At 37.7% G+C, this 24,132-nt stretch overlaps 1 protein-coding gene and 1 long non-coding RNA gene across 4 annotated transcripts in view; one reads left to right on the forward strand and one right to left on the reverse strand.

Annotated features, from left to right (window-relative positions):
- LOC309592679 overlaps positions 1 to 6,868 on the reverse strand; it is a 15,466-nt gene extending 8,598 nt beyond the window's left edge. Inside the window, exons 1-2 of the long non-coding RNA XR_014228666.1 lie at positions 6,782 to 6,868; positions 1,124 to 1,191 (exon numbers count right to left, since the gene is read on the reverse strand). This is a non-coding gene — a long non-coding RNA (uncharacterized lncRNA). The remainder of the gene's footprint in view (positions 1 to 1,123; positions 1,192 to 6,781) is intronic.
- A 1,188-nt stretch (positions 6,869 to 8,056) lies between these two features.
- Positions 8,057 to 24,132, forward strand: part of USP53 (ubiquitin specific peptidase 53) — a 41,081-nt gene continuing 25,005 nt past the window's right edge. For 2 of the 3 annotated variants that reach the window (XM_082316550.1, XM_082316551.1), the window contains exons 1-3: positions 8,057 to 8,132; positions 17,582 to 18,266; positions 20,677 to 20,769. In XM_082316550.1, coding sequence (XP_082172676.1) covers positions 18,123 to 18,266; positions 20,677 to 20,769 — 237 coding nt within the window. In that variant the 5' untranslated portion in view covers positions 8,057 to 8,132; positions 17,582 to 18,122. Of the gene's footprint in view, positions 8,133 to 16,580; positions 16,634 to 17,581; positions 18,267 to 20,676; positions 20,770 to 24,132 lie in introns of those variants that run through there. The other variant, XM_082316549.1, reaches the window with a different exon arrangement.

A 24,132-nucleotide genomic window follows, 5' to 3' on the forward strand; every position in this document is an offset into this window, starting at 1 on the left:
TTCCCCTAATTTCCGATCTAAATTTATTCATACCCAGCTTAGAGTAATTTCTTAACAAAACTTTTTTTTTTTTTTTTAATTAAAACAAGCTTCCTTTCCTGACGTATTTGCTTCAACTAGTAAATTCAAAGACTGTAATGTCTTCTACGCTTCACTTGTCTAAACTAAACAATCCAAATTCTTTTAGTCTCTTGTCCACTCCTCTCTTTTAGTAGGGATTTTTTTATTTGTTGTTATAACTCTTCTAAGTCCAATTTCTTGCATGTGGATTTCCAGATCTGTTTTCAGTTTTAGAGATAAAGTTTCACCAGCCACATGTACCACACGTGGCATTAGTACTTTCTTATCTGTACAAGAAATATAGGGCTGAATTTACTTAGGACTGAATTTACATTTAGCACAGTAACATCAAATCAGTGGCTCACAGCTACCCTTTCTTTGGCTTACACATCCAGTTCTTTCAAATTCTCTCATCTTCCATCTGACAAGCTCTGAGCTTATATCAGAGAGCCTTTCCTTTTACTCCCTAAGCACATGACCTTGTACTTCATATTATTCTATTTTATCCCATTTTATTTCTCTACTCCTCAAGGTCATCCAATTATTCCGGTATGACACCACCCTACAGGGACTGTTTCCCAACTTTGTGATGTCAACAAATTTCATTAGCAAGTTCTAGTTTTTGTGCCAAGATCACTAATGAAAATATCAAACAATACCAGCTTCAATATCCATTTTTGGACAGAGCTCTAACAACTTCCCCCTGCCATTCAACATAACATATCGCCACCCTTTCCTCTGAGGTATTTCTTTGCCCGTCTGACAATTAATTTACTAATTACTTCAGTTTAACAATCTTGTTTGTCTAGAAAAGCAGTTACTGTATCACAGAAAGAAAGCAGGCAAGTCTGGCATGATCTGTCTATGGAAAAAAAGGTGTTTTATTCTATTTACTTCCACGTCTTTATTTTTTTGTTCTCCTCCAGAACTTGTGTTTGTTTTTTTTTAAATCTGTACACGGAGAAGCTAAAAAGTGCCTGTCCTCTACAAAAAGCCAATCTGCCTTAGTGTCCATGTCCTAAACATGTTAAAGAAAACTGATCAGTTAAGATGTTCATTTTACCTTTGAGCCTCGCCAAGAAAATCTTCACTCTTGACTCCAGGAGCAAGCGGTTCCTACTCCTCCTTTGCCTGTCCAGAAAAATAGTAGTGACATGCTTTTACAACAGAATCAATAACCGGGGAGTAAAAGAAAAGTTTTTACTAAAGGTTAGAATTGATCTGGCTTTAAATTTATCTGACAACTTAAAAACACCCATTCCCATAGGTTTCTCTACAATTTAATTCCAACATAGTAGAAAGGCATTTGAACCAGGTAGCTCTGGAAATAGAAAGAAGTATGGAAGTCTCACCGTGGTAATATCTACAAAGTCATTGTGTTCTCTGATTACTGGGATTTAAATTTTGTACAGACTGAAGCCATATATATTAAATTTACACCTGCAAAATAGCTTACTAGTTTGCAATTGAAAACCAGCTGTTTCTGTGCATCAAAGTGAGGCTAAACATTTTTATATTACACTAGAGACTATATTCTGGGAGCTCTGAAAACTTCTGAAAGCATTAAAAAAAAAAAGGATGAGCTAAATCCTGAAATGCAATGAGCACCGAGAACACTTAACAAATCAACTGCCTTTTTTTTTTTTTTTTTTTTTTAAATCGGCCTATTTTATAACACAATCTTGTTAAATTTTGCTTAGGTATAGCCTGAGGTGTGGACTCAACTCATACGTTTTAAATCAAATAATGTTCGGTTTCTCACACAGGACAAAATCAGTTTTTTAAACACTTGGTAACATTTTTGCATTCTCTTATCTGAGGTATTTAATGTATTTCCAACTTTTAATGAGACAGAGTATATATTATGTAATGTTAACCACTGCATTACTCCTAATTTTATGTTCATTGAATACTGCTCTTTTGTCTTAGTTTTACTTCATGTTGGGTTTCACCCAAAAAGCTCAATTCAGCCACAGAAATTGTCTACGTGAATCCAAGGAATGAGCTTTTTAAGGGAACACCTCTCTCGTTCTTTGCTTTTTCTGTTGCAGACATGCATTCTCCTTGGTTTATATCCTAAGAGAAAGCAATAAACCAGACCTGCAAATTTGAAAGGATTGTGCAAGACTGACGCAATACAAACAAAGATCATCATTAAAACTACGTTTTCAAGAGCACCCAGATGAGGACGCAGTTTCATAAAAGTGCCCGATACATACAGCATGCATAGAATTTTCTCGTACTTCTACTGTTCCAGGAACTAACTTTAAAAACAGAACAGCCTAAAATAGGAGAGGATTTCAGTTGCATTGTTGTTCCACAGAAGTAGATTATTGGACTGGGAACTGGATTATCCAAGACGAAAAATAGTCATTTGCAAGATTTACGCAACCCTCACTCTTTCCCTCCTTCCTAAAGAATGAACACAATTATGCACACGCAGATCTTGTTCCAGGCCCATTACCATCAAAAAGTCTGGAGAAGAATGAAAACCAATGTTTCTTTTTCTCAGGGTGAAATTCTAGATTACTTCAATGAAATTGCTTTTGCCACCCCACTGAACGTTTTATCACCTGAAAAACTACTGGAAAAAAATTATAGTCAGGATAATGTACAATGAATAAGTAAGAGCAAAATATACTGTGTTTATTCCTGCACCTAAAGGAAGAAAACTTAAAAAATGGTGGTTATGCTCTATGAAAGTGTGTTGAACTGGGAGGAGAAGGAAGAAGAGACTTGAACAGAAATGATAGGAAGTTTAGAATCTCAGCCCATGAGACAGCATGCAGCAGGCTCCTCCCTGTAAGTCTGTAATGCCCCTTTATTTAAACTCTCTTGTGGTCTCCCGTGTCCTGTATTACTTTTTTTTAACCTAGCTAAAATAAACCAACATCTCTTAACACTCTCATTGCTCCTGAAACTTAACTTAGAGCTTTTAAAATGAAAAAACCTGATGCTGTTTCAGACAGGATCAATTTTCTCCTTTCATTCATGTCTTCTTATATCCTCAAATTCTTTTTCCTTCCTTTTCCTCTTCTTACTGCTGATACTAACCCGTTTCACTATTTCATTGTTATTTTTCACCTTTACTTTTGTCATCGCTATTCCATATCCTCCTCCCAAATTGTATTTCTCCTCATTCTGTTCTCAGCTCTCTATGTTTTGCTTTTGCTTAGCCCCTTCTCATAGACGCAGTATGCATGGAGTAGGCCTGCAGCATGTCTGCAAGCAGAAGCACAGGCAGAAAGGCTACGAAGAGCAAAATACCTTTTAAACATAGTGCTCCAGATAGGATGAAAAAAAGAGCGGGAAACTAGCTGACTGAACATGTCTACCTGAATGAGTCTTTAAAGAAATGCTCCACTAGCCTATTTTGAATAAGAAAATGGATGTGGGTGTACATATAAATTTTAGACTCTATACAGGATGTGAGAATGAGAGCAATCAGATGACTAAGCTTCATGTGACTGCTTGCTACAGGCTACATAAGGAAAACTTTGCTAGAGTATGTTTAAAAGGAAAGGTTGTGGGTATAGGTACTCATGGTAAGGAACACTTGAGGACTGGAATATAGTGAGGTAAAGTTAGCCATGAAACGATGTGTCCTTGCTTAGCTTACTGCAAGCTGAAGAGATTTTTTTTACTTGTTCTGCTCTTGTTTTGGATCTTTTTGTGATAATACAGCTCAGCATACAACCTAGAGAACTTGGACTAAAATATTGTTAGGCCTTCCTTTTAGCCCCCTAGCAAATACATACAATTATTATTCTATGTTGCAAATAATAAAAATACTATTTACTTTTTCTCTGGTTCTTTTACTCCTCTATGGCTCTCCTTCCTACCAATCTGTTTTCCTTATTATGGGTAACTCTTGCAGCACTATGAAGAGCACTGAGATAACTCCTCAGTGAGAAACTACTGCTCCTGAAGACAAATAATGTCTTGGAATTTGAAAGATTTTTTCCTCCTTTCCAGGGAGTAAAGTTTAAATATATGATCTGACAATACCCCAAAGGCTTAGAGAAGATGGAAAATCATGTATTCTTAAGTAGTTTAGCAATACAGCACCTGGAGTAATCCTTATCTTAATCAAACTTTACCCTGCTACTGTCTACGCAGAATAGGGCCCAGTTTCCCTGATTGCTTTCACATTGCAGGTTCTTCTAGAAGAATGATTTTCTTCATTCTTTTTCTTCTGAGCAGAGTAGCACAGCCTCAGACACTCTCTTAAGAGCTCAATAATTACTTCACAAAAACACGATGGCAGTTCCCAGCCACTTGAATTAAACATACTTCTCAATTATAATGGGAATGTCCCACAAGCGTCCTAAAGTCAATGAAAAATGTTACTTAATCACATAACATTCTTTATGATCCACGTGATTATCAGCTCATAAGGAAGAAGAAAGATAGGTGCAGAAGAACAAGAGTAACAATGACAAAATCAATTAGCTACTCAATAGAACATTACTTAACTAATTTTTTAAAAAACACAAAATTTATTTTTCTACTGCTCCAATCTGAGAATATTTGAAGCAGACATGATTTCTTTATGAATCATTTGAACATGAAGAGGGTAGCAACTGTTTGAAAAGGTTGTAAACATGTTGTTGTAAACATGTTCCAACTGTTAAGAAGAAATATGAAAGAAAAAAGAGAACAGGTGCTCCAGTACAGCTACAGGTATGAAAATGTTCATAGGAACACTGTGTATGCAAAACACATGATACAATAAAATTATTTCAGAGGAAGGAATCAGAATTTATTTACAGATCAGCCAGTGGCACCAACAGTATAAACAACACTGGAACAGAAAAGTTCCAACACAAAAATAAACCCTTTTGTGTGCAGCTGTGAAACACAGATTTGCAGCTCATTCATCAACAAAAATCATGTATGATGCCTGCAGCTTTAAGAAAAATTATTGACTGCAATTACTTTTAAACCTTTTGATGTCTCCTAACTATGTTAAGGTTTTTCTTTTGGTACATAAGTTTCCCTAAATGTGCTTTAATCTGGACTGGACATGTGCAAAAACCCAGCCCGCTGGATATGCTGAAGGATCTGGATATGATCTGTCCCCATTCTCTTCCAGCTCTGTGTTTTGTGTCACACCCCGACCTGTCCGATCAAGCACTCTGCCACATTGTTCTTTCTTCCTTTTGAAAATCTTAATATTGGCCTGTTAGCCATGAGCCAAGCTGAATGGTTGGATTACTGAGTAGAACTGTAAAAGCCTATTTTACTTTACTCTGGATCCCTCTCCTCCAAGTTCAACACCTTTTCAACTCTCCAGTCAACTCTCCAGTTTAACAATCTGTGCTAATACTACCAAACTTTACATAAACATCAGTACTAAAACCACGTAAACATTCTTCTGCATCCCTGTATCATGCATAGCACATATCCTGTACTGACAACAACTGCAACAGGAAACCATTTGCCTATGTAGCATTGTTTTGTACTTGCACCATTTATTCTAATTTTAAAATTCTTCTTTTAGCTCATTTAGGGCTTCCTGTGCCACACCTGTGTCATTCTCTGTCTGAACTGTGTGGGAGACTCTATTAAGATTCACTGGTAGAGAATCTTAAAATATACCATAATTAAAGCTCACAGACTACACTTACTCTGAGAAAAAAGGAATAGAAGAAACCGATATAAATCCTAAGGGACTTCTAAAAGATTAGCAGTGAAAAACAAATCTGTGCTGAAAAAAGGCCAGAGGCAAACAAGAAAGCAGAGTCCACAGAGAAGCAAAAATATCAAAATGAGGTCATAATCAGAATGAGGTCATAATCTGACTTTGGGATTCACAGATGCCTTTGTTTGACTGGCTTTGCAAAGAAGTAACGCAGGGATCAAGGACCAAACTGATATTAACCAAAATGATAAGCAGAATGTTTTTTATAAATACACAATAACAAGATGCACTAACACAAAACTGGATTTTTAATGGTAGTGTTAATGTACTGACTTTTAATATGGTTTTATCGTAAAATTTCTAGTGAGAACTAGAAATCCAAATACCTATCAATAAACAGCTAAGAAAGAACTACAGAAAAAACTAAGAATGTTCATTGCACCAATATACTGTATGAATCTTAGGACAATGAGAGAATCAGACTTTCAGTTCCCTTCAAAAATCACAAAATCTAGGAAACTTTTCACAGAATGAGAGGCAAACAAATATGGTATCTGTTAAGAAATTAAAAAGCACTTACAGGTCAATTACTGGCCATAACATCTGGAAGTCTCAAGAACAAACACTTTATACAAATCCTGTATTAAGTAACTTTTGTGAATATGACCATCCAAATCACTTAAAAGTGTGGCCAGATATATATAACAAAAGCCTGGAAAATTTAATTAAAATCTCCCCAAAGAATTATTGTGTTTTTTTGAAGTAAAAAGTTGGCCACTTGATGAAAAATGTTTGACAGTGAAAAACTGAGAAAATTGCCTTTGCCAGTGGGCTTCTTACACTAGCAATATAATGGAAGAAACACTACCAAAAATAATCCGATCAAAATATATTAAAATGGATTTTTTAATGAAAATGGATACGAGAACAACAAAAGTGTCGTATTTAAGTAAGGCAGCGAACTAATTTTATGCAGTGCCTTGTGTTCCACACAGTAAGTTCTGGAGTGAAATGCTACTGCAGTCTGGATGACCTAAAGGAGATGTGGGAAGGGAACGTTACAGGGCAATTACTTACTATTGCAGAAGATGCTGTTGAAAAGGTGAACATGCTTTTATACACATAAGTACTTTTCCAGTCCTGAAAAACCATGAAAAAGGCAACTGGAAGAGAAAGAATACAAAAAGTTGTATCCAGCAGCATGCGCTAAGGACTGATGTTGGGTGTGGTAATACTTGAAATATCATTACTGATCTAGAAATGAAATGTGTTAATTAAATCTACATATTTATCCAGGAAGATGATAATAATAGTGAAATATAGAAGGTACTTGAGCAACTAGAAATATGAGTATTCATCAACATATAATTCTTTTTGCAATAACAAAAGGAAACACCTCTCCTGCCCTCCCTCCCTGAAGTAGAACAGATAAAATCATAGGGAACACAACTTTGGGGCAGTGACCCTCAGGCAGGTGACATAGGATCTTTCTGGGCACCATGGAACTCAAATGCAGTGCAACTTTGAGATTTAGGTACACTTGTTCAGGGTTTGGCTTTTCGCTCCATCAGCCACCGGCGTGCCTGTGGGATTTCATGGGTATCTTAAGTAAAGTCAATGTGCGTAGACAGATATCCTGAAACGAGCACTGGAAAACAATTGCTGGAAAAACAGCCGCTGCCTCGTTCATTTTAACGGGTTATTAACTCAAAAACCCAGTGGTTTGGAATAGCCCCAACAGAGGCTTCCTGGGCTGTGACCGCACAACTTTTGAGCGCTGCTCCCAGTTACCTGAGGTGCAGCCACGGCGGCTTTTACACCTGGGACAACCGCGCCCTCAGCCAGCGATGAAACGGGGAAGGAGAAGGTGGGAACTGCGGTACCCCCTTACCTGGCCGCGGCTCCCCGGGCCCCCTGCCCTCGACAGGCCGCGGGAACCCACAACCCCACCCGTCCCGCCGCCTGAGGCGCAGTAACGCCCGCGGGCCAACTGCGCATGCGCCGCCCTCTCCTCGCGCCGCCTGAGGAGAGCGAGCCCACCTACCGGGCTTCCTCCGGCCGGAGCGGGAGGCGACGGCGCTGCGATTGGCCCAGACCCCTCCAATCGCCTCCCAGCGCTTCTCCCCGCTCCGGTTGTCTTCCCTCAGCGCCCCCTCCCGCTTCCCGCCGCCGGGAACGCTCGGGAAGATCCGGGCTACCCCCCCCCCCGCCTCCCGCCGCCTCCGCTCCCCGGCCGCCTCACTGCGCAGGCGCAACGCCGGGCGGGAAAGGGCGGGGGGGGGGGAAGAGAGGGAAGGCGGAGCGCGCGCGCGCGAGGCCGCCCCCGCCTCCCGACCCGGGCTGAGGAGAGGAGCGGGGCGGGAGCAAAAGTTGCTGTGAGGGCGGGGCTGCGCCCGCAGTCGCCGGCAGGAGCGGCGAGGGACGGGAGGTGAGTCGGGGGTAGCGGCGGGGGTCGTGTACCCGGCGGGGCGGGAGGCGAGGCGAGGCGAGGCGACGCGACGGCCGTTCACCTGCTGCCGCCCGGTCTGGCGGGGGCCGGGGGCGGGGGCGGGGGGGGGGGAGAGTCTTGTCCGGCCAGGGGCGGCCGCCGCGCGCTCGGCCGTTGGGGCGGTAACCGTCGTCTCCTCAGGGCGCCGCGCTGAGGCGGTGAGCGGCCGGGCCGGGGCAGCACCGGCCCCTGCCCGGGGAGCGGCGCTCAGCCGCGGGAGGAGGCCGGCGTGGATGTGTTGCCGTGGTGGGCGGCGCCGGGGTTAAATCCCTCCTGAGGACGGCGTGGGTGAGGGTCAGACACAGATGGCGGGGCGAGCGGCGGGCGCTGTCCCTGTGAGTTGTGTAAGCGGCGGGGTAAGGCTGCCTTTGAAAGGGGCATGGTGTTCGTGCCGAGACGGTGCGAGCTCCCGAGTTGGCTCTGTAAGAGCCAGAACGTAAAGTTAATGTTTAACGTGGTAGTCACATGCCCATCAGCGAGTTTTTTCTGGAGTGTTTTCAAAGACTGTTTAGAACAGGAAATGCCAGTACAGGTAGTATGGAGCTGCTTGAAATTTAATCAGTTTACAGTATTTGGAGGCTGTGTTATTTGCTGTATTCGTACAGATAGAGTTTCAGAGGCATGTAGGTAAATGTATGCAAATTGTCTGCTTAGCATCTGACCAAGTTTAAGTTTATCCCTTACTTTGATTTTCAAGGCAATTATTTTAAAATCAGCTTTTCAGAGGAAATATGTCTTGTTCTCTTGACGTGTAATTTTCCCTTCCCAAAATAAGCGTGGGTTTTACATATTTCTACTTAATGCTTTATTTTGCACATGCAAAAAATCCCCTCTTGCTTAACTTTGAAGGTACTAGGATTATTTTAAGAGCAAAACCTTAATCGTGTGGCTAGTATTGTGCCTGATTGATGATGCAGTATCCCCTTCCCCCTCAAGGCAATGGAAATTGCCTTGACTGACTTTATTATTAACTGTCCTGTTTTTGTAGAATGAAAGGGTGATTTTAGGTATCAAAATAGTGAAAGTTCATGTTACACTCTGAATATAAGTTAGGCTCATTAAATGATATATAATCCTTTCTTCCCCTAACAAATTGTTGCAAACTGAGATGTATTTACTGGTTGGGTTTTTTTAATATCAAACCACTTGTGTAAAAAGTTATTATCCTGGACCAGTGGGATGTTGACAGTAAAAACACCTAAAATATGCACTTGACTTTCATATCAAAGCTTGATAGTGCAGAATCTCTTTCAGTCATGCAGTGTGCATGATGTAGTACTGACAGAATTGTTTGCGTATGAGACCCATAGTACTTCAGGATCAGGGTATTAGCACTATCACGTGTTCCAGTTACATTGCTTTCCAAGATCTTGGTAGCAACACTTTGTCATTTTTCCTTGGTTAATGCCTCTTGATAGAGTAAAACAGTTTAGTCACTTGAGGGATATAGTGATGGGATTGAAACCCATTCGAAGAGTTCTTGAAAAATGTCATTGCGGTTTAAGCGGGAACAAGTTTGTCAGGGCCAGGTTAAATGATGATGGGTTGAGGCTGTAACAGGGAGTTGGACTGGATCAGAATTTTACACGTGTGGACTGAGTGAAATATTTATAGGTAGGTTTGTACAGATTTGTTTGTGAAGAAATATATGAAGTGTAAGGATTCAGATTTTTTGTCAAGCCTATAAAATATGGGTGGGCTTAAAGATGATGCTCATATTACCACTCCTTGTAACTCTGTTATGTAGTTTTTTCTGGTGACTTAAGAAAACAGACAGCTTTTTGGGAAGGAGCAGAACTTGGTATTTTGTACTTCTGTTCATGATCAAACATCTACACAGAAAACTGAAAGGCAAGGTTACAGTTTGGACAGGCAAATCTGGGATAAAAAGGCAAGTGTAAGAATTACTGTAAAGATACCTTCTATCTTTTTGAAGCTCAAAAAAGAGTACATAGTAATCTTTGAACAAAGCACTTTGTAGAGGAGTAAGAAGGTGGAGAAACAAAAATCTTCTCTGTAGTTTCTGTGCAACGATTCACTGTAAATGCTGGCCCATGTCATGGGTTCGGAATTTGTATACTTTAAGATCTTTAGTCAGAGTTCCCATTGTGGCTATTTCTAAAGTTGGTTTCTAGTTGTAACAGCCCAGAGAGGCTGAGCTGTGAACCTGTTGTTTTGTTTTTGATGCAAACAGGAAAGTTTTTACTGGAACAGCTTAAAGAAAAAATTGTACACTTATGCAAAAGCCATCTTGGATAGCATCTACACTTCTGGTTTGCCCATCTTGAAAGGATACAGAGAAATATGACGTGCAGGAGCAGTGGTTTGGCATATGAGGGACAGCTAAATGGATAAGGGCTGGAGAAGAGACAATAGAGGTCTTTAAAATAGAAAAAGACTGGATTTAAAAATCTTCAGAGATTGGTTAGAAGAATTTCTAGAAGAGATAACCATCAAACACCCCTTCTTGTCTCTTGGCGACTTCTTGAGTCAGTGACTGAATGCAGAAAGAATGTGTCAGACCAATACCACTGGCTGGTATACTTGCAGATGGCCCACAAAATCAAGGCTAATGGTCACTGCTGGGAATGTGATTTTTTTTTTTTTTTTTTGTCTTGTCTTACAGTGTTGTTTTTGTTTCATGTTATGTGTGTTGAAAGTAAGTGCTATTAAGGACTTATTTTTTCTCTATCTGATGTTCCAAGTAGTGAGAATTTGCATTCTTGTAAACGTATTTCTTTTGACAGATTTTGAAGTGAATAATATCATTTTCAAAAACAAACACTAGTGACTACTAAAAGCATTAGGTGTATCTTACAGCAAATGAGATCTGTTGACATATACAGTTCAACACAACAGTAAAGGTGGAAGGGGACAGAATTTGTGCAGGGACCAAAAAAATTATGAGTCAGCCCAATTGAGGTGGATGTAAGAGTTTATTCATTTTGAATTTCAGTCTTTTTCTACATTTTTAAAGCAACTTCACTATTTTTTTTCTTTTTTTTAAACATTGCAACCTCCAATATTGTCACAGTACAAATCAGATTTTTGTTCTGTTGATGGAAATTGGCAATTTTAAATAACAAGCTCTTGAGCTGTGGAAAACACTCAAATTCTCACAGTTGCAAGTTGTTGAATTTTTGATGGCTTTAATTCTGTTGAGGAGGAGAAAGTAACCACAGTCCTAATAATGTTGGCTCACTGCAGAAAACTAGTGGTTTCCTATCATTAGTTTATTCCCTTGCAATACTTTTCCGTTGCAAATCACCCTTCCTTCCGAATTTTTGTTGTCTTGTATCTAAATTCCTAAGTTATAACATATATCAGTTTAGAAATTGATTTACCAGAGTTGTCAGATCATTGGGTGGGTTGCCAGGCTCAGCACAGAGGTGTGAACTGCCAGCAGAAGCAAAAAGCTGTGTTGCCTAAAAGTAACCTTAGCATTGGGCACGAGAAAGGTTTGCCATTAGTCATTTATGCAACACACTGAGAGTAGTTGCAAAATGAAGCTGAGAAGATGTAAATAACGATTCTTCAGCCAAATTTCAGGGACACGCACAGTCAACAACTTTTGAACACATTGGCAGGTTTCCACCCAATTTGACAGAAGGGATAGAAGTCTTAAAGATGATTATGTACTTACAAAGTGCATGAAAACAGGCAGCTGGCTGGAAGAGAGAGACCTTGTAAGATGTAAGGAGTAGAGTTGGCATATGCCCATCTAGGGAGAAAGCTGTGCGAGAACTCAGCTGTGAGACATAAAACTATCAGGAGCCAGTCACTGATAGTTCCAGTATTCACAGAACCAATTGTTTATCTCATCAGTTTTATTTAAATGGATATCAAAGACACCTAAACTCAGATATGCTTGTAGAAATTGATTTGTTTAGGTAAAATAGTAACTGCACTGATTTCTAAGCTAATTTAGTGACATTACTACTTCTTACATTGAAAAGGCTGCGCCAGCTGCAGTTACTTGCGTGTTAGGGTATACCAACAGAACAGGTGATAACACGTGTTTTTGCTGATTAGTGTATTTGTTGTTCTGGAAACTACAAAGGCAAGTGCCAGAAATTTGACAGGCATATATTTTTTCCTGTAAGGCTGCACAACTAAGGGTAGCAAGGTGCTTGGTGAGATCGTTGATGACTGAAGGACAGTGACTGAAACTAGGCAAGGTAGAAGAACTTAGGCTGATAAATAGATGTTGGTTTGAGAGTTCATAGCCCTGGTTTAGTGTCTTTGGCTGAGAACAGTCATCCAAAATTGATCCTTTTAGTCTGAAGGGCAAGAATATTTCTTGAACTCTCAGCTGCTAAAAAAATCTAACATAGCATGTCAATAACACTATGTGAAATAACTGTTTTGCTGAAAGATTGCACCTGTTGAAGACTCTGTGTGATTCAATGACTTATGATCTATCTTCAGTCACCCACACCTTTGTCAAGCCAAGAACTTATAAAGAACTGGTAAACCCCAGTGGCTAATAAACGCTACGGTGCTTTTAGTAACACTGGCTTACCGCAGACATGTAAGAACAGTCTTCATTTCCTAATTATGGTCCTACAGAGTATTGAATATAGGTTAAGGGAGTCAGTAGTCTGAGTCCCAGTCATCTAAAAGCTTAACCAAATGTTATGGGAGGTGGAAGGAACCAAGGCTGATCAGCAGTATCACTTCTCTGGTTTATGGAGCAATCTACAATGAGGGTAAGCTTGTCAGCAGAGGAGTAATACTCTTGAGGGATGGTCCAAATCCAGAAAAATTTGCTGTGACTAAAGAGTATACATCCTTGCCAGCATCTTCCACAATAGCTTTCTTTGATCTTGGCTTTTTTCTTTCTTCTTCTTCTTTTTTTTTTTTTTTGTTTGTTTGTTTAAACAAAACCAAATGTTGAGATATTTGTACAATGTAAATTTCAAAACAAGATGCTGCTATAAACTTTCTCTCCTTAGGCAGAGGCTGTGATAAATGGATAACAGAAGTTAATCCTATTGCTTATGGCACCGTTAGAAGGCTCCTCTGCAGTGCCCCTCTTACTAGTGAATAAGAAGCTATGCACTATAGTGTTTGATACATGGTATTAGTGGAGAAAGAAAGGGTAGTGGAACTTCCTACTCCAGGCTGGGACTTCCTAGTCATGTTGGCCAGAGAACTGTGTGTCAAGATAAAATTATTTCACAGATACTGCCTGTTCATTCAGTTGACTGGGACCATTTGCGGGGAGAAAGAGTAGTACATAAAACAAAGGGACTAGAGTGCCTATTCGGTGCAATGTTCTAGTTGAGTAGTAGAAGCACAGAGAGATCTTTTAAATGGAATACGATTCTGATATTTCCTTCCTGTTTTTTCTTAAATATTTGACACGTTTGAATTACTCTGGGGGGTATGTTTAGTTCAACATATGAGTTTAAAGAATCCATTTGTAGAAAGAGTAATTTGAGAAGGTTGCATGAAAATAATTTTTAAGTAGTTACTTCTCATCTTTTTAGTGCTGTATTTAAATTTTCAGGAAAAGGTGTACTAATGTTGTGGGTAGTTAAGATAGGCCACATGAATATAATATCACAGTGCTTTGGAAAATGAATATCTGGCCCACATATGAAAACTGTACAATGAATGTATTCTGGAATTTCTTAGAATAAGATTGTGTTCACTTACCTGGTGTGATAGTTGAAATTGTGTTCACAGCTTTGTGGATGTGAAATTAAATAACAAGCATCTTAATGTAATGTGACAGTAACATAGAGCTAATTCAGACCATTTTTTATTAAATTCTTGCAGTGAATCATTATAACTTTTGTGAAACCCAGCCCAACAGCTAAATGCTTAGTGCATGGGATGTTTATTCTAGGGCATCCCTGAAATGCAAGACAAAATGACTTTCTACAAGTTCTTAGTGAATGAATGCTCTTTGTCTTAAATTGTAGTGGAAAAGCTCTTGTTTCCAAAACAGCATGTGTATTTCTTAGCAGTTAAAATACAAACTAGGTAAATTCAGAGGTTCTCCCCCCCCCATATCCATGCATAAATCTGTTGTTCAGAAGCATGGGGAAATTGTGCTTGAAAGTATGATAAGAAAGAATCATAAAAGTTGATGGAATCTCTTCTACCCTTGTGACTTAATATAAATAAGTCCCAAGGCTGAGAAATACAGAGGTAAAATTTTTCTGAATGTTTGTAACTTTTGTCTGTTGGTCTTAAGAGCCAGTTTCACAGATGTGTCTGTGGTAGCTATCTCCCTTTTGCATCTAAAGAAAAAAAGAACACAAATGTTTCCCAAATTTAACATGACTTTGGGTCTATTATTACTCTTTTCTTCAGATGAGAAAATAACTTACCTATGAAGCAAGGATTCAACTTTTCTCTTTTTTTTGCCTGGAAATTAATCCTGCCATTCTTGTCTGTCCCTGGATTTCTTTAAATAACCAACTGTAGTCCAGCCTCACAGTTGAATATGTGAGATCTGTTTCCAAATGAAATTTAGATACCAGAAACATGTCTTTTCTGAAGAACTTCTGTATTTTATCATTGGCATACAGTCTACCTTACTTTCCATCTATTTCCTTCCCTTATTTTGGCTATTATATGCTGAGCAATCTTTACACTGAAATGCAGACAGCAGGGGACAAGGTGGCTGAATTGCCACTGTTGGTGGGGTACGACTGTATGAGCAGTTTTGGAGATGAGGTGTCGTGCACTCAGTAGGGAATTTATTTTAGGTTGGGAGCCCCTGACAGGAAGCCTGGTGTTTCTGGGTCAGAACTGTATTGATCCTGTTGCTCCCGTCTACTCCAAGGTAGGAACACAGCGAGGGACATCTCAAGCATGCGTTGGAGTGCAAATACACTTTACACCTTTATGGCTACCATAGGCTACCTGTACTGTTCCCAGTCCAGTCTCTTTCCTGTTTTTTCGCCTTTGGTGTACCCAGTTTGACATTGCTGATTATCAAAAGTTGTTCATCTTAACTTCAGTTTTGTTTTCTGGGACAGCAGCGGGTGGCGAGAACCGTACGTAATTCTCGGTATGGGAATTATATAAAGTGGAATTAAGAACTCTGTATTGCCAGGAAAATACGTGCTCAAGAAGCTTTTCTGGTATGTCAAGGAGCAAGCTCTTTTTGTGACAAGAAATGTATTAGGTCAGTTTTTCCGTATGGATATAGAAATATTAAGTCAGAAATCAGTATAAAGTATTTGACGGTTGAAAGAGTTGAATGTAAGATTCTTCTGTATTTTTTTAGTTTATTTTTTAAATCAGAGTTGTTATTCTTAGGAATTAAAAGTTATGGTTCCCTGTGATAGCAGGAAACTTTGGGCCAAATGGTGCTTCGTATTACTAAGCTCTTTTGATGTGTGATACTGGCTTCTTGAATATATATGTATATGGGGTTTTTTGTATATGTGTGCATAGATATGTATCTGATTAAAAACAGCTATACACTTTAGATTTTTTCCTTGATTCTTCCTCATTCATCTTTACTGTAGTGATTCGTTATTTTCTATTTATGTACTGTATGGAAACTTTCTACTGAAAACACTTGTTAAAAATATTTTCTTTAATTGCTCTGTACAGATCATGTTATCACTTCTGCATACCTAACTTCGGATAAATCTTTACTCTTTTTCTGTGTTAATCTTTGTTTTACTCTTACCTTCACCTCTGTCTCTGTTTTCTTAGAGTTTGGTCCTTTGTAGAAGAATAGCTGGTATGCTGTGGAGCACTTTGACTTGGGGGGGGGGGGGGGGGGGAATTGAAGTTGATACTCTTTTTAATTAATTTAAGGTTCTAATAAGATCTTAAACTGATATGCATTTCCAGTTACTCACTGCATCTTTTTCTCTTTTTTTGCTTTTCTGTGTTTATTGAAGTGAACATAAAGAAAACAAAATTATCACACAATATTCTGTCAAGGTTAGTCTCCAGTTAGACTCCTTGTTCAGTCCTGTCACAAATAACGCTTACTTTTTCCACTGTTATTAAACCAAATTACTTATGGGTGAGATACAGTAACATCAGTAAACAAACAAACCCCATCTCATTATGCATGGGGCAAAAGGGACTTTTGGTTAGGTATTGATTTTTTTGATAATACAAGCAAGTATGAATGTTTCTTTTAAATGGGAACAGTTTTAGGGGTGCAACACTTCGTGCAGGTATTTCTGAAAGCCACGTGATTTGTTTCTGTGGTATCCCAGCTGTACAATATTTGAGAGCTGTAGAACTGTTTGATGGGAACGTGTCGTTGGTTTTTCTGAGCTGGGGAAAGTTATCTTCCAATTTATACAGTGTTCCAACTACAAAATTTATTTTTGTTTTTTATTGCTGCTCACCAATCTTGAAAGGCTTGCACAGTGGAAAAAATTGTAGTGAGAACACTGCAGGTTTTGAAGTATACTGATACGTCTTTAGTATCTCACATGCTTGTAAGATCTAAGGTGAATATCTTTGTTTTAATGTGAGGTGCAAATTTCACTTTTTTGTGTGTGTTTTGTTGTTTGTTTTTTTTTTTTTTCTGTCTTTCCCAAATATGCAGCCTTAATCACTTTGGTTTATTTAAGTTTATTCTATTCTGTGCTGTTATTTCAAATGTTTATGTGGATGATGTAGTAATGCTAAACTGATTGAATAATCCATTGTTCTGAGATGATAGCTGCATGGGCTTTACATGTGCCTGTGGTGATGTTCTGGACGATGATGAGTCATTTAACTTTAAATATGTACCTTCAACAGCAAGAGAAGCAACTCGTTGGAATTTGAAAATCTTGGAATCAGTTATTGGGGCAGCTACCTGAATGTTCTTGCTCTGCTATTAGCTATGTTTTTCTGGATGCTTTAAGAATGCAACTAAGTTAATGACATATTTATATAATGTTTACTAGGTAGTACAAAATTTTGAAAGCTGACTATTAGCTGAGAATCCATCTATAACACCTTAGTAATCTTAAGACGTAGAAATACATATCAGTTCATGTGATTTGCTGGGATATTGACATCAAAACCATCTTTGGCTTTCAAGTGTTGAATAAAAATATTTATTTCTTGGTAATCTTTTTATTAGATTTGAAGTTAGAATAACTCATGTGTTATATGGTCTTTTTAAAAGCTGTTGCATATTTTTAGCAGAACCTTTACAGTAACATTATCGTGGTCTTCAGAGGTGTATAAGAAGTTAGAAGATAATGATTATGACAGATAAAATAATTTCATTTTTCTGCCTTAAAAACAACTTATAGGTGGCAATTGTTTCTTCTCCTCTTCCCTGGTTATTGCATCTGGCTTTAGATTAAGAGGTTGTTTTGGCCATGGTCTCTTTTCTGATTTAGAAGTTCTTTAACATTTTGGAAAATTCTATTTTTATATTTTCTGGTTTTTTCCTGTTTCAGATTCACAGGAAAGAGAATGAAATAAACATGGAGTCTTCTAAACTGGAATATATTTCACGGGTCACAAGTAAAAGTGAAAAGAAGATGGAACAAAATGAGAGAACACGAGTATAACAGGAGTATAACGTCAAGAACTTTCCATTTTTGTGATATATATAAACTTGTGATATAATACAACTAATGATTTATAGTGATACTTTATGATATCCCTGGAAGGAGAAGTCAGTTACAGTGCATCTTTCTTAATAAGAATAATAACTTTTAACGTGTTTTAACCTTAACTGGAGACTTTTTTTTTTTTTAAAGTCTGAGAGTTAAAAACATTGTATAGTGGTATTTTAACTGAGAGATTGATCCTGGTAGATGGCTGACAGCTGCTCATGGAAAATGGACTGAAACCCATGACTGGTTACTATTGCACAGAGTTGAATGGAATGCCCTGCCTTTAGAGCAATTCTCTTAGGACCTTCTTCTTTGCCTTGCACCCATCATATCCTTAAATATTGAAGCATAAATATTGCAATTATTAACTCCAAAAATAATGGCATGGGTGAAATTCTTAAGAAAACCTGGCGGTAACCTTGGAAAAGTTTATCAGCCTGGAAGTATACTGTCCCTGGCCCCTACAAAAGGCTTATTAAATGAACCAGGACAAAACAGCTGCTTTCTTAATAGTGCTGTTCAGGTAAGAAAAAATTTTATTTATTAAACAGTTCTGGTTTTGTAGCAGCTTAGATGGTCACAGTAGGGAAAGTTTTCCCTTGGCAATGCTGTTTTTACCATTTGTATTGTAGTACGTGTATTCTACAGAAGAATACAGCACATTTTTCAATGATGTTAAATTCAGTTCTCAGTTAAAGTTCTTAATGATTCCAAGTAAGATAGAATAGCATGTCTTTTTCGAATGGACTTTCCTAAAAAAAAAAAAGTGGCAATCGTAGGAAAAAAAGACAACTGTGTGGAGGTAATTTTATTTAGCATTTCATTTTAAGGAATTGATTGAGAGTATTAAATATTAAATTAAAAAAAAAAAAAAGACAGCATGTTATTTTTTTTGCATGCATTTAGAATATCAGAAAAACTTTCCTTTTGCATTTGGAAACTTATGACTCATAACTTTAAAACTTACTGCTTGAATTTTAAAGTGAATGTTTCTGTCAAACATAGCGGTTTTATTACTTGGCCAAATTTACAAGACGCTTTTTAATATGGGGCAACCAGGGCTACTACTTGCGTTGAATAGGACACTATTGTTATTAAAATACCATTTTGTCAGAATTAGCACATGAGTCTGTGGTACTGGGGCGTATCAGAAGATGCACATATAGTTGAAAGCTTTGATTCTAATCTGAGGAAAGATTTGTGGAATTATAGTAGGAGATATACTTGATACCAAAGAAATGAGTTGGATTTCCTTTTACTGTTTATATGCATACCTATTACCAACCAACTTCTTGCATGTGTTTACCTACACACTGTTCTGTTTTTACATGAGCTGTAATCGAAAAAATGTTGACTCTTTAGATCTCTCAAGTATAGTTTAATAGTACAGTGACATTAGCATGAAAAAAATTGAGCTTTTACAAGCCTACTTACAACAGGGAATATGGGGATCTACTGAATTCTGTGACAGAGCAGTGCCAGCTTTTCCACATTGTCTGCAAGTCAGAATACCAGGCACAGTTTAATTTACACTATAGTCTTTTTAAATTTAGAAATTAACAACAACAACAAATTTCTAGGCTGTGCAAATAAAGAGCAGAACAATATATATTTTTTTTGTAATGCTTAGATTTTTGGACCTGATAATTTTCAAATTATACAGAATTATTTGCCAAACTGGCAGGGGGCTTAATAGATGCATAGACTTCCTAAAAAACTGTAAGTCTTAAAAACAGTATGGGTTTAAACATAGGAGATACATCTACGTGGTGTGTATGGTATCTAAATATGTCTAAAATAAAAATGTACAATAGATTTAGTAGAATGAGTTTGCTGGTTTACATTCAATGGGAACAGCATGACCTATATTCTCTTGCAGTTTTGCTATTTTCCCTTAGGGTGCCCTAAAATTAAACCCTAAGTCATTTTTAGTTATAGTTTCAGACAATCCTACTACTTCACAATCTCCTGCTGTTTATCAGACGGTGGCTGATGATTGGTGACTGCCCTTTTACACGGAGGAATGTGTTCCTTACTTTTCTTTTAACCTTCAGAACTATGGTTCAGACATTCGTTTTGAAATGCATCCTAGTTCGTTTTAGCTTTTATATTTATAGATAGGATTTTTTTCCTGCATTTGCAGCTGTTGTGTTACTGTGCCTCTTGAAAACTCATTTTTGGTTTTTGTTTGTTTCTTTAGTTTTGTTTTTTTAATGGGCAACTTTCTGAACTACTGCATTGATTGTGTACCCAAGACATTAGATACTGAAAGCAGTGTAGTGTAGCCAAGCTGCCATTACCTTTGTATAGAGTAGTTACACAAAGAAAAGGTAGAAACTTACCTGACTAAGCACCAGGATTATTTTGATCTGTGGAAAAACAAATGTATCTCAGCAATCATTTTAGTAAGAGACCATAAGTATAGACTTAACCTGAAATGATGCTTGCATTTTTCCTAGCAATTCAGTTTCCATGTTTTCATCTTTTTTTTTTTTTTTTAATTTGAAAGAAAGCACAAAGAGGGAGAGAGGGAGAGGGAAAGAAATGAAGTAAACCCCATAGCTGCCTTCCTCTTATGTAAAACCCTAAGAAGACTATTACAATCTCTGTACACAGTTTAGCTTGCTGCTTGTTTACTTAAGAGTACTTCAACTCTTTTTCCACACAAAGTACATTGTTTGCCATTGTTTCAAAAAGTTTAAAAAGGAGATCTAAATTTTATGAGTAGTGAATGTGAACCTTCCGCTTCCACCTCCACCTCCACAATTTACCAAACTAATGGAAAAGGACCGTAATGCTTGTAGCAATGTTGGTGCTCAAGTTGTACATGTTATGTGAAATTAAAAAAAATGGAAATCTACTATATGTTGCTGTGTTAACCATAGATCCTTCAGAACTCATTATTTCTTTTCTGTGAAACTTTATTTTCATAGGTATTATGGCAACTTGACATATTTCGACGAAGTTTAAGAGGTTTAACTGGACATGTGTGTCAGGGAGATGCGTGCATATTTTGTGCTTTAAAGGTAAATAATAATTTTTGGAAGAATCGTCTTTCAAAATGAGAGAAAAAATTTAACTAATTTTTACTAATTTATGTCCCTATTATACTTATGTCTGGGTGACTCTACGTCATTCTTGTGTAAAGAAACAATTCAGGTTTAAGGACATTTGTAACATGTTTGTAACAGAAATATTTTCTTGTGTTTAAAGAAGAAATTTTACCGTATGCAAATTTTAGTCTGCTTAAACATAAAACTTTTGTCTATTAAAATACAGTATAATAACTTATTTGAAAATTTCTAGCTAGCCTCTCAGATTTTTTTTTTTTCTATTTGCATGCATATGATTTTGTTCTTTCCTGTAGTGTTTGAATACAGTTCTTTCACAATAACTATATTACTGTCTGATAAGGTCTCAAGGTTCTTTTTTTACTCAGTAGTTGATGGTAACGGTGCAGAGCTTAATTGTTCAGTTTGTAAGTAATGAAAGGCAGGTAGTGATACTGGAGCACTAATGAGAGCTGGTAACTTTTTAGTGTTCGAAAGTAAGTCAGATCTGCATATCTTAACTAGTGCATAAAACTTGCGCTTCAAACAGTTTTGTAACTCATCTGAAGTCTGTAAACAAATGTTGAATTCTGTTTGTTCTTACTGCTTTCACTGCGCTGGTATTTGGCTGCCTGCGGTTACTAGGGAAATAGCTGTAAGCATGATATCTCTGTTTCATTGGGATAAAAAATCCCAATGAAAACATGTATAGGGGTATTTTTTTTAGTAGCATACACTTTCTATTCTTACTGCAATTAGACAATAAAGACACTTTTGGGATTCTAATACAAGACTGCAGAATGTATAATCAAATATGGTAGTAGATACAGTGATATACAGAACTGGGAATCACTCATCTGGAGGGAGCTGAAAGGGACAACACTATTTGACAATATAATTCATTGAGGACGTGGTTTTTGACGATGCTAAATTGTAGTCAAGGGTAAGCCAAATATTTTAGAGCTTATTCTCGGGGAGTTTCACAGACCAAACCTTGTTACTGAGTAAGTGGTTCAGGCAAGAACTGTTTGCAGTGACATTTATTTAGTCTTTCAGGAGGTGTATAATCTCTGTACTGTGTAGTTTTTTTCAGCCATTTTTAGTGTTTAGCATGATTGCAGTATGGTGCAGCTGATTTTGAACATGTCTCTGTCTTTTCCAAATATAGTTTTTTCTGAAAGGTTCCATTTTATTTCTTTGGTTAAAATGGTTCATTTTAAAAAGGCAACAAGTTGAAGTAGGTTGAGACTACACGTATTCAGACTAACTTCCTGAGGCTTTTATTCGAACCGTTTTCCAAGCTCTTGAGTCTACAGAACTTGTTGGGACTTTTTGTTTCACCAGTGTTTTGATGCATGTAATTTTCTTCTGTGTGCTAACACTTGATCTTGTTAGTACATAAAGTCCAGACCATAACTCAGGCATACCTATGTTTTCAGATAAAATCTTGTGTTTGTCTTGGGATGATAGCTTTAGTTTCCTGGAGTTTTGTGTGCATAGGGATTCATGTTCATATCTGATGTTATAATGTAGAGTAAACTTTATGGCCTTTTCCTTTTGATTTGATCCATATTACATGTGAAGTTCTGGTCCTATACAGTCTTGTTCAATGCTGCACTGGAACCACCTTTAAGAAATGAAGAGGGATTGAAGGGTGACAATTGCTGGAATGTATGTGTTATGCCACATACTCTCAATGACTAATCATATCGCTGAAATCATAGTAAAAAATAATGTAGCAGCGTCACTGTGCTCAGAAACATGAAGAAGGTATAGTGCTCATGGTGTGTTGCAATTGAACCTGTAAGTAATTAATCGTTCCATTCTAATGGTGCACTTGCGAAGACCAGGTGCTTCTTTTTTTCAAGCTAAACGTATCATTTGCTGTACCTTAATACCCTCTCTCTTCCAGTTTTGGGGCTCCAGTACAAAGTAAGATAGGTTTTTGAAGTCACCTTCTAAAGCCATACGCTAGCTTCAGCTGCTTCATAAGGCTGCTGTAATTCAGGATTTGAAATTTTCTTTATTCTTTCCAGTATCTGTTCTTGAGGGATTGTTTATACCCATGATGCATCTTCTTGTGCAGTTTATCTAAATGGCTTGCTGTACCTGAGTATTTGGCATTGCCTGGACTGTCATGTCTATTTTGCTACAGTCCCAAGAATACTGATAAGAAGCAGTATTACTGCCTGTTCTGAAATTGGTTAGAAAGGAATTAGTTATTGATTTAACAGTATAGTTGTGATCTGTATAACTCCATGGCCAGTAGCTTAGGTACTGAACTCAAAACATTGTGGTTAACTCATTTGGAAGTATCTGTCCTCAGTCATTATGTACACCACTGGTTTTGCTTTCTTGGCTTTTTAGAGATACAGGTTGAGTGAATCTGTTTGTTCTGTGTTCAGAACCTGGGGCATTTTGATTTTCATGTAGGGTATATGCTGGATGAGGATGCATTTCAGTAACTTGTTTGTGACTTGGGTTGTTTTTTTTGGGTGGTGGGGTTTTTTTTTTGTGTGGTCTTGGGCTATTTTAACCCTTCTTACTTGTTAACGATTAAAGGAGGATATTATCTATATCAGCCTCTCTCATAAACTAAAAGCATAGCCAATAAATTCTGGTTTACTTCAGTTCAATCCATTATCTTTTTCTTTTGGTGGTGTTCTGAGAGTTAAATATGCTCTTTTCTTCTCTGCATAACACTGGGGTGGGACTTTGACTATGCAGGCCACTAAAATGAGCATACATATCTGCATAACTGCTTATCTGTAATTTTTTTTTTAGCCAGACATTTAAGGCTCTTGCATACCAAAAATGACCTAGCAGCCAAAATAAGAAGTGATAGATGTGTTCAAAGCAGCGTTAACTTGTATTACCAGATCTGTTAAAAACTTAATTTTGAATGTTTGCATTGAGATATTGACTGTAATTTTTATCCGTAGTCCATGCTTTTTGTTATGAGAGGGAAGTTTAAATATTTGACAGACACTTACCCTGGAATGCATCATGGTTAAAACACTACTTTCTGTTAGCATTGAAACTTTGCTTATCTATTGTATCTTTGCCTTCTGTCCAATAGATTTTTTTTTTTTTAACCATAGGAGGCCTATGTGAAGAATGAATATCCTTATTTATATTTTACATGGCTTCTCCTGATTTGCTTTTTCTTTATTCTCTTCATTTTTCTCTAAAGTTTGACTTAGAATTCTTGACAGTGGAATACACCCTTTAATATGTGCAAATTTTTCTCATTTGTTTAATAGCTTTTAATTTTCAGTTCTTTCAAAATCAGCCTTCCTTAATTGCTGAATGATATCACTTGCATGCTATCTCTGCCAA

This window comes from Platalea leucorodia, assembly GCF_965183815.1.
Source record: "Platalea leucorodia genome assembly, chromosome: 6".
NCBI lineage: Eukaryota > Metazoa > Chordata > Aves > Pelecaniformes > Threskiornithidae > Platalea > Platalea leucorodia.